The following is a 10,259-nucleotide window of genomic DNA, read 5'->3' on the forward strand; positions in this document are numbered from 1 at the left end:
AAACTAATAATAATAATGTGTAAATTTGAATACATTTTCAGTTATACAGTATTTATCAATTTGTCTAAATAAACTGATGATATATTATTTATACAAAAAAAATATTTTTACAATATAATAATAATAATAACAGTATATATTTTTAAAAATATGTTACCTAAAATATCCAAATTTGTTGTTATACTTTCGACTCTATCTAAAAATTTATATATTGAAAATAACTTTTTATTATTTCAAATTACATTTGTATGGATTTTAAAATTGTTTCAAAAAGGGAATAATTGTTTGTTGACAGAAAATGATTGTCAACTAAATGATTGTTTTAAATGTAAAACAATTGAACGACAAATAAAGTTAAAAAGTATTAAACCAAAAGGTTTAGTAAATTGTTTGTTAAATTTGATTAAATATTCACTAAGTATTGCATTAATTTTTGATACAATCACTGTAGTGTGTGAACTGTTAACTCCATATATTTTTATTAAAATTATATATTTTTTACAAAATAAAGATGATTTAACTTTTGGTTTAATATATTGTTTATTGTATTGTCTATTAAATATAATGAGTACAATATTTGATGAAAACAATATATATTATTCAAATAATTGTAAATTCAAGATTCAAGTGGCACTCAAACAATTAATTTACAAGAAATTCTTAAAATTGAATCTAAAATCGCGAAACCTATACACTTGTGATCAATTAAATGTCTTATTTAGCGATGCAATGAATATATCATTATTAGTCATGTATTTAACTAAAATGATAATAAATCCGATAAAAGTTGTGGTCAGTGTCTGCATATTGTGGCAAATGATAGGAAATGTCTCTTTGGTTACAATAATAGTGCCGATTATGTTTGCACTCAGTATTTATATGATTCAATACAAAGTTTTGCAAATTCATCAAAAGATATCAAATTTGATGGCCATTAATATGAAGAATTTAAATGAGATTTTTACTAATATTAAATCTATTAAAATGTTTGTTTGGGAAAAAATATTTATAAATAGAGTAATTGATGTCAAAGTCAAAGAAGTGGATAAGTTTCGACAATTAGTTTACTGGAATTCAGGTATTTTTTATATATATATTTTATAATAACATTTAATTTTGTTATTAATCTTATTTTATTAGTGTTAGAATTAATATGGAAATTATCAGTACTAATATCAATAGCAATGTGTCTTTCAATTTACATATTCTGCAATGGTTTTGACAAAATAAACATTAAAATAATATTTACAATATTTTCATTGACACATAACATTGAATATGGTTTATCATCGGTACCACATATGTTGGACTCAATTATTAAATTTAAATCAAGTCTTCAAAAAATAACATTTTTCTTGGAAAGTGAAGAAGTGATTGACTCATATTTATTGCCTGTTTCTGATAATACCAAGTCTTCAATAATTTTAGATAATATATGTTTCAGTTATAACAACCAGATTAATCAAATAACTAATGTTTTTTTCAAAAATCTATGGCTGGAAATACCATCAAAATCATTGGTTGCCATTATTGGTGATATAGGTTGTGGTAAATCTTCGTTATTTTCAGTAATAACTGGTGAGATGTTTCTACTTGAGGGCACTATTCAAGTTAACGGTGCAATTGCTTATATACCACAAAATCCATGGATTCAAAGAAAAAGTGTCAAACAAAACATTATATTCAATTCAATTTATGATAAGAAATGGTACGATAAAGTTGTTAAGTCGTGTGCACTCGACTATGATTTTAAAAACTTCCCAAACGGTGATCAAACTTTGATCGGCAATAATGGCATTGATTTGAGTGGAGGTCAGAAACAAAGATTATCACTTTCTCGAGCTGTCTATCATAACAGCGATATTTATCTGATGGACGATCCACTCAATTGTGTGGACACACAGACATCTCATCATATATTCAATGAAGTGATTTCAAATGAGAGCGGTTTGCTTAAGAGTAAGACTCGAATATGGATTACAACTAATCATTCATTTCTTAAATTTTGTGATTATATTGTTGTCTTAAAAAATGGTAAAATTGATAATTTTGGTAAATTCTGTGATTTAAAAGATTTAATTGGTTTGATTGATGTTAATAGAAAAATAAATACTAGCGATGAAACAAATATAAATAATGAGTTTGGTTTAGACACTGAAACTGATAATATGATATCACATGATGTGACAAATGATATATCATTTAAAGATATTTACAAATTTTGTAGACAATCGTCATTAAAATTGTTGATTGTTCTCATTATTATTTATTTATTATCTAATTTGTGTCAAATATTGACTAAATATTGGATAACAAATTGGACAGAAAATCTAAGTCCCAATTATACATCTAATTTTTGTCTAACAGTTTATCTAATATTGGTTGTCATCAATGCTATCCTAACTTTTATATCAAATATAACAGTATTTCATTTAGCTGTCGAACAATCGTTTAAATATTTTAAACATCTGTTGCAAACAATTATACACTTTGAATATCAATCATTAGTTACCATATCTGTGGCAAACTTTGTCTCTCTATTGATGGACGACTTATATATAATTAATACAAACATACCGTTTAATTTGATACACTTTATGGAAAATCTATTTTGGATTTTGGTTATAGTATTTATAATTAATCAAATATTTTATAATTTATCTATTATCTTAATCATACTATTGTTTATCAGCATTAAAATAAATGTAAGATTTTTATAGATACTATAGTTTTTTAATATATTTAATTTAAGCACATTTTTAATTTATTAAAACTATTTCTCATTATATATTAGAAATTATATACAAAAACTACAAAACAATTAAAACGACTTCAAATGAAAACATATCCAATAATTGAGAATCATTTAAGTGAAACCCAAACCGGAATCACAACTATCCGGACATTTGGCGCACAAAATATGTTTATCAATGAATATTATGACCAAATCGATAGACAAACTAATGTTGAATACTGTTTACTGTCATCGAGTCGTTGTTTAAAAGTAATAATAACTTTTATGAATGCAATGGTTATGTTAATGGCTTCAATACAAGTGATATACAATAGAGATCATATCACTGTAATTACCGGTGCGTTTGTATTAGAAAATTGTAATACAATTATCAATAAAATAACTCAACTGATCCACGCCGGACAACGATTGATTCTTGACTTTGTATCAGTTAAAAGAGCTCATTATTATATGGATATAAAAACAGAATTGACATCAAAATCACAGACTTTAATCAATAATGACAGTAACAACTGGTCCTTCACCGGTGATATTCAATTCAAAGATTTTACTGCTTATTACAATAAAGGCTTTAAACCAGCACTTAAGTCATTAAATGTTTTTATTAAAAGTGGCCAAAAAGTGGGAATCATTGGCAGAACCGGTTCAGGTATGTTGTATTACATGAATCGGTAATTGATAAATCTGAAAGGATGTCAATTAATTTTATTATTACTTTTAATAGGCAAGACATCTCTGGCGTTATCATTATTGAATATATTTAGCGAAACGTCGGGTCAAATATTAATTGATGGCATTGATATATCATTGATAGCCTTAAATAAATTAAGATCAGAGATTGTGATAATACCACAAGATATTGCATTATTTAGTGATACATTAAGATTTAATTTGGATCCAAATAACCAATTTAATGACAAACAACTATTACATTGTTTGACTAAAGTGTGGCCAAAATTTTTAAACATTTATTCAGATGGTTTAGACTATAAGATAACAAATCAAGGATTTAATATGAGTTGCGGTGAAAGACAACTCATTTGTTTAGTCCGAGCATTACTTCGGAAAACACGGATTATTATTTTGGATGAATCGATGGCTAATATGAATAACGAAAGCAATAGATATATTCAAAACGTTATTAAAGAGTATTTTAAAAATATGACTGTCCTTATAATATCTCATCGATTGCATGATGTCATGGATTGCCATAAAATTATTGTTATGAATGATGGATGTATTAGTTTTAGTGGATATCCTAATCAATTACCGGTAGTATTTGATTAATGGATGTGCCAAATGAGTAAAGTGTATAATTACCGTAATTGTAAACATAGAAATAAATTTTATTTTAATTACTATATTTATTTAATACAAGTATAATATTTGAAATTATATTTATTTGATTACCGGTATAATATTATTGTCATATATTAAAATTATAATTTTACAATGTATACTGTAATAATAATATATTAATAATTATATAAAATCATATTTTTAAATTTAATATATGTTTAATAAATTGTAATATTTATATTTATAAAAGATTAGCGACAATAATAAAAATAATAAGTTAATAGCGAATAATATTTGAATGAATATTGATTTTGTTGAGAAACTTGTCGATAAGTTCTTCATATTCAATGGGATGTTTAGGCAGGTGCTGGACGTGACCGCTCTCATCCCAGCACTTGAATGTCACATCAATACCTAATTTACGCCAAACATCGGTCAATCTTCTATTAGCTGAAGCCGTGCCAATCCTATCATTTTGTGAGACCAATACCAGTGCTGGCACTCGCATATAATTACCCCAAACCGCTTGAGAGGAAGCCTTATAGTATTTTGTAGCAAAACGTTTGCATACTTTTAAGTGACCATTAATTGAGGATTTTATTATTTTATATAAGAATGGGTTTGTTGTCAGTGAACGCGAGACACCATTTGAGAGCTCTTCAAACGGAACAACACTATCGAAGACAATACCTTTGATCCTACCATTTAAGCCGTCTTTGTCTTCATTGTTCTCTATTTGTTGCTTTTGTATTTCAAGAAGCATTTCTCCAAACTGATAGGCGCCGACACTAAAGGCGTGAAGTATTACTGAAGGATATTGTGATAGCTCTGTGTTGAGGGCTGTCACACAATTCTGTGCTATTTTTCGGGAACCGATTGAAGGAAACATTAAATCAAATGGATTTGTCTTCACTGTCAAAACATCAAAGCCTTTTTGTAGGTAAAGATTGCTATATTTGTCGACATGTTTTTCCTGAGCCATCAGCCACGTCAACAATACCACCAATGGTCGAGATCTTAAGCTATTATCACTTTCATTACTATTCTTGTCTTCAATAGTTGATAAACGACTTGATTGATAGTTTAAATGTTTTAATGTAATACTTTTAGCTAATATTCTGGTCGATGTATCCAAACCCGCCTAAAATTCAATAAATTGTTTTTTCAATTTTTTAAAATTTTTTTAAATTATTAATTAATTTTAATAATTACCTGTTTATTAATGGCAGCAGTCGTTGAAAAGTTAGCTTTTATAGCAAAGCAAACATTTCTTTGAAATACTTTAATTAAAATCATTTTCATTAAAAGTCAGTTGAAATTAAATGCAAACTTTAGCGCAAATAAACTTTAAATATTTATAAATAATTTAAAGTTTATTATCGGATAACTAATCGTTTAATAAAAAAGAGTCCGGAATTGAAAGTAACAAAACTTTAGACTAATGTGAATGAAAAATATGAAACTATGTGTCAATCAATGTTTGACTAATTATTTATTATTATTATCACTAAATTAAACAATTGCTGTCATTGTATGACAATTTGGATATGACATCATTTGGTGAACATTAGTCCTACAGTTTTATATGATATACCGGTATATTTAACATCAATTATCAAAACAATAAATATATTTTTAACAAATAAATTCAATTAATTGACCCAATCTTTCAATAATAACTAATAGTCAATCAATTATGACATTTACAAACTCGTCGATCAATAAACAAATTCAAATCATATTTTTAAGGGTTAAGTATTATTAGCAAAGCTATTGTAGGGACTGGTAGTTGTTTTTTGACTCAAATTAAATACAGAAAGTGTTTGCTTGAAAGTCACGCCACTCTCTAAATGTTGTCAAACCATAAACCAGTTGGTAATGCAATGCATGCGCTAAACGCCTGATGTCTTCATAATAATTACATAATTGTATGTCTAATATGACTGACCTTCATATATATATACTGTATATATATATATAGTCATCAATACATTTACATTGTTTTATACAGATTATATACAATACATTCAATATACTGTTTATGCAAACCTGCGCTCACAGTCATCAATAACCGCTTGGATACTAAAGAATCGATTCTTAGTATTATTTTTATTGAATTAATATTAATTTAAAGTTTTCATACATAAAGTCATTTAAAATAATAATAATTTTAATAAACAATTTACAGTATAAAACTAATAAATAATTATTATTTAAAAATATATTTTTAATATTATTGTATTACTGGTACAAGTTTTAAATGTGACCTTGAAATTCAGTTTTTTCATTTGAATTAAATAAAATGCAATATACAGTACACTTTAACTTTATAACACCAATAGTGTACAGTACTGTATATTATATTTCAACTAACGTAATAAATGTAAAAATTGTTGAGTAAACTAAATTGTTAAAACAATTTGTAAATTTAATGTTATACAAATACAGCAAAATATTTCCTGTATTATTCAAAACAAATCAAAGTATCATTTAAAACAATAAACCATTTTTCATGTTCAGTAGAAATTTAGCAATATATATATATATACTAAAATAATTAAAATTGTTTTCAATCAACATTATATTTAGTTGAATTACCGGTAAATAATAATTATAATTGATAGTACATTGTTTATAAACACTTTTCCTATAATTTAATAAATAAAATTATTAAATTATATAAATTATTATTGATTGTAATAAAATGTCAAAATTTGTCTAAACCCAAAAAATATCCGCTAAATTTGCATAAATATAAATATAAACTTAAAAATAAAACAATTAATAATTCATTAATCATTATTAAAATGTGACGAATAATTAATCAAATTTTTATTTAATATAATTATGTAATTAATAACTATTTTTTTAATTAAATCATTTGTCTATAAATATAAATTGATTGAAGTGATAGTCACCACATGTGTGACAACTATCTCACTATCTCTACGGGTATTGCGGTGGAGGCGGAGCTCTCTTGAAGTTAAGTTTTTTATATAAGAAGAAAATTCTTGCCTCCAATTCGTGATATTTCTTAGGTCTCAACCATTTCCAGTGGGAATAAGTCTTTTTCTTGCGAACAGACATTTGGAGTTCATTGCCCTTAAAATTCTTGAGCCATCGGGGAGTGCCTGTCATAAGATCGGTCACTGAAACACTTCCGTCGCCCAACAGATCGATGTAATCGTTTTGACCAAACAATGCCTCCTTTTTTCTCCATTCATCGGGAAGTGGTTCGTTGGGAAGTGTCCGCAACGGTCCGACGTCGCCCTTAACTCGCGGCAGAAACCCTTAAACCAAAACAATTGGATCAATTGATTCATAAATAAATCAATTATCAATATATACTATATTATACCTCTGCAGTGAATATGCGGTTTATAACCGAATCTTCGGATAAAAGGTCGCCTTTGGAAGTGACGGACACTGACTTTAACGGGATTTGTGGTCACATTGTTGTGAAATAAAGTGTTTGTCATCACATGTCTCAACAAATTCATGACTTATTATGTGATCATTGAATATATCACTGAATAATACAAACAATAATACAATCGATGAAAGTGTGGAAACATTGAAATGACAATCAATGATGTGTTGATGTAATGCATGACATCATTGATGATGTGATAAGTGATCTCAAGTGTGGACACAGTGTTTGGTCAACGATTGAAAGCAGTGGTTATGATATGATTGAAACCAAGTGGTGATCAATGTCTTGATTACGCAATGTATGTGTTGGTACAACTCGAGGATACCATTCGTATTCCTCCGCATATGTTTGCCATCAGTCAGAAGGAAGCCATCACTGATGAACTGAACCGAAAGTTGGCTAATCGGGTATTGTAATGGACATCCTGTTGGATGACTAACTAACCGATAATTTTGTGATTATCTTAGGTTATCATAAACACTGGTCTCTGTATATGTCTGTCCGATATCACCAAAATTGGTAAATCATTTCTCTATCAAAGCGATGGCGCGACCCATACGTTAGGTTTGATTACCAATTATTTTGTCTGTTATTTGCATTTCTTTAACTTGTTTTCAATTTGTTTTTATATGACATTTCAGTTAACTTCCGATTTGTGGTGTTTCGTCCGTTTATTGGTGAAGTAATAGTCGGCAAAATAAGGTCGTCATCGATGGATGGAGTGCTTGTGTCGTTGGGATTCTTTGCCGACATCATAATACCACCTCATTATCTTCAGGATAACTCCAAATTGTATGTCTTTTAAAATATGTATAAAATGTATTTGAATTGTTGTCAACTTTTTTATTAGCGATGAAACGGAACAGTTGTGGTTTTGGGAGTACGAAGACAACAAACTATTTATGGATATCGGAGAAAAAATTAGATTTAAAGTCAAAGAGGAGCTGTTTGTTGACACATCACCATCTGGTCCCACATCGACCTCAAACATATCCGGTGGCGATAATACTAATACAGTTACCGATAATAAACGCAAAATTCCGTATTTAATCAAAGTATTAATTAATTGCTATTTTTTTTATTTCTATGTTTCAATTGTTTTGTTTGATTTGATGTAATTGTCTTTCTTAGGGAACAATCAATGAGTCCGGATTAGGTCTGATCTCGTGGTGGAAGGAGTGATATATTTATGTTATTGTTTTCATAACTAACTAAATGTTTTATATATCAATCAATTATTACCGGTTTTCCTAAAATTATTGGTAATATTGATACAAAAATTATTTTTAATAAAATAATATGAAGTTTAATGTATATAATTAAAAGTAATAAAATAAGTTAAATTTAAATTATTTATTTAAATAATATCTTTTAATAATATCTTTGGTATCATTTGATGGCCAATGATGTCTAACCAAAGACTCGAAAGATATTTTGAATTTGTCTTCATTTTTATTACTCATACTTTAGTCAAAAGGTATCGCTGTTTGCAATGTTTGAGTCAATTGTTAATAGTTTTTGACAATTGAAGACAATATTTGATTACAAACACAAACACGTGTTAAACAATAATCTTAAGACAAAAGATGGGTGTTTCGTGTGTCTATTCATTACCGATTCCGTCGGGTAAAAGTGGCCAACACATGATTGAATTAATTAGCAAACAATTGGAAACATTTGGCGCCCAAAAATGCGGACAATTTTATGTGGAATGCGATACTTATTATTCGGTAAATACGGCGAGTGGACCGATATCTGACATAATGGACACAATGATACCATCGGGTGGTCAGACATCACGTATACTCAGTATATATCATTCATCTGAGTATCCATTGAGTTGTTTTGCACTGTTGGACACGGGATTATCACTGGTGGCCGACGCCTCCTTTGATGCCATTGTCATGAATTTGTCGGCCATTTATAGTAACAAAAAGATGTCGCGCTTTGACTGCAGAGGACAGAAGTGGTCGTTGAGTGACTTTGCCATCCGAATCGGTTCCTGTTCTTTGGGACCACAATTCAAAGGTGTGCTATTGGAGGTCGAATACAGACCTTCTGTAGTGGCCAACCATTGTTGGGATCTCATCAAAGAGTTGGCTCAAAGTCTATGCTGTAGTGGTTTATCGGATACTAATCAATGGATGGCATCAAAAATGAATGATATTTATTCACCAATCGATACAATACAACAATATAACCATTACTTCAATCAATTGCGAAAAGCCGTAACAATATCGTCGCTGACCACCAATTCGGCCGCCAATTCAAGTTTGCCGAACAATACAACCAATACTACGAATACTAATTAACTTTCAATTATTATATTATATTACAAATGTATATATCATATCATATATTCTTTATAATGCAATCATTTTTCATACAAATTTTATTTTTAAATTAATAAATACTTGGATTCAAATAATCATATAAATTAAAATTTTAAAAACATTTTAATCTTATATTATTTTTCATTACATATTATATCTGTACTCTACATGACATGACATCCCATTTCAACTATACTGTTCCGGTGTATCGGTTAATATACAAATTTTCTGTAATAAATATTTTTTATAAATATTTACGATAATGTCATATAAAAATAGCGTACAATTGTTGAAAAATTAAAAAAAATTGTCAGACATTTAAATTTTGGTAAAATATAAGAATTTATTTAATTTTTATTTCGATGTCATGTATCATGAATTAAGGTATATATTTACAATTAAATTTATAAAATGGATTTATATATATAAAGTTATAATA

At 27.9% G+C, this 10,259-nt stretch overlaps 4 protein-coding genes across 4 annotated transcripts; 2 read left to right on the forward strand and 2 right to left on the reverse strand.

The window, feature by feature from the left end:
• Positions 1-4,269: 4,269 nt before the first annotated feature.
• Positions 4,270-5,896, reverse strand: LOC128957580 (transmembrane protein 53-like). The gene is made up of 2 exons (XM_054303370.1): positions 5,267-5,896; positions 4,270-5,195 (listed from the first exon to the last, which is right to left on the reverse strand). The coding sequence occupies exons 1-2, from the start codon at positions 5,354-5,356 to the stop codon at positions 4,332-4,334; spliced, it is 954 nt and encodes a 317-aa protein (XP_054159345.1). The 5' UTR covers positions 5,357-5,896; the 3' UTR covers positions 4,270-4,331.
• Positions 5,897-6,881: 985 nt separating this feature from the next.
• Positions 6,882-7,778, reverse strand: LOC128958816 (39S ribosomal protein L51, mitochondrial-like). The gene is made up of 2 exons (XM_054304753.1): positions 7,413-7,778; positions 6,882-7,344 (listed from the first exon to the last, which is right to left on the reverse strand). Exons 1-2 carry the CDS (start codon positions 7,552-7,554, stop codon positions 7,001-7,003), a joined length of 486 nt encoding a protein of 161 aa, XP_054160728.1. The 5' UTR covers positions 7,555-7,778; the 3' UTR covers positions 6,882-7,000.
• On the forward strand, positions 7,753-8,704 carry LOC128958818 (DNA-directed RNA polymerase III subunit RPC8-like). The gene is made up of 5 exons (XM_054304754.1): positions 7,753-7,894; positions 7,955-8,051; positions 8,129-8,279; positions 8,338-8,542; positions 8,619-8,704. Exons 1-5 carry the CDS (start codon positions 7,784-7,786, stop codon positions 8,667-8,669), a joined length of 615 nt encoding a protein of 204 aa, XP_054160729.1. The 5' UTR covers positions 7,753-7,783; the 3' UTR covers positions 8,670-8,704.
• Positions 8,705-8,961: 257 nt separating this feature from the next.
• LOC128957729 (mediator of RNA polymerase II transcription subunit 20-like) lies at positions 8,962-9,853 on the forward strand. The gene has a single exon (XM_054303539.1). It carries the CDS (start codon positions 9,074-9,076, stop codon positions 9,797-9,799), a length of 726 nt encoding a protein of 241 aa, XP_054159514.1. The 5' UTR covers positions 8,962-9,073; the 3' UTR covers positions 9,800-9,853.
• Positions 9,854-10,259: the final 406 nt, after the last annotated feature.

The sequence above is a fragment of the Oppia nitens genome, unplaced genomic scaffold (assembly GCF_028296485.1).
Source record: "Oppia nitens isolate AA-2021 unplaced genomic scaffold, nextdenovo-longstitch-racon4-pilon3 scaffold3_pilon_pilon_pilon, whole genome shotgun sequence".
Taxonomy (NCBI): Eukaryota; Metazoa; Arthropoda; class Arachnida; order Sarcoptiformes; family Oppiidae; genus Oppia; species Oppia nitens.

Excerpts from the sequence above, each read along its gene's own strand:
- LOC128957580 (XM_054303370.1), bottom strand. The coding sequence starts at position 5,356 with ATGAAAATGATTTTAATTAAAGTATTTCAAAGAAATGTTTGCTTTGCT. Across the intron at positions 5,196-5,266 it reads CTGCTGCCATTAATAAACAG|GCGGGTTTGGATACATCGAC; the intron begins GTAATTATTAAA and ends ATTGAATTTTAG.
- LOC128958816 (XM_054304753.1), bottom strand. The coding sequence starts at position 7,554 with ATGAATTTGTTGAGACATGTGATGACAAACACTTTATTTCACAACAAT. Across the intron at positions 7,345-7,412 it reads ACCGCATATTCACTGCAGAG|GGTTTCTGCCGCGAGTTAAG; the intron begins GTATAATATAGT and ends TTTTGGTTTAAG.
- LOC128958818 (XM_054304754.1), top strand. The coding sequence starts at position 7,784 with ATGTATGTGTTGGTACAACTCGAGGATACCATTCGTATTCCTCCGCAT. Across the intron at positions 7,895-7,954 it reads ACCGAAAGTTGGCTAATCGG|GTTATCATAAACACTGGTCT; the intron begins GTATTGTAATGG and ends TGATTATCTTAG. Across the intron at positions 8,052-8,128 it reads TGGCGCGACCCATACGTTAG|TTAACTTCCGATTTGTGGTG; the intron begins GTTTGATTACCA and ends ATGACATTTCAG.
- LOC128957729 (XM_054303539.1), top strand. The coding sequence starts at position 9,074 with ATGGGTGTTTCGTGTGTCTATTCATTACCGATTCCGTCGGGTAAAAGT.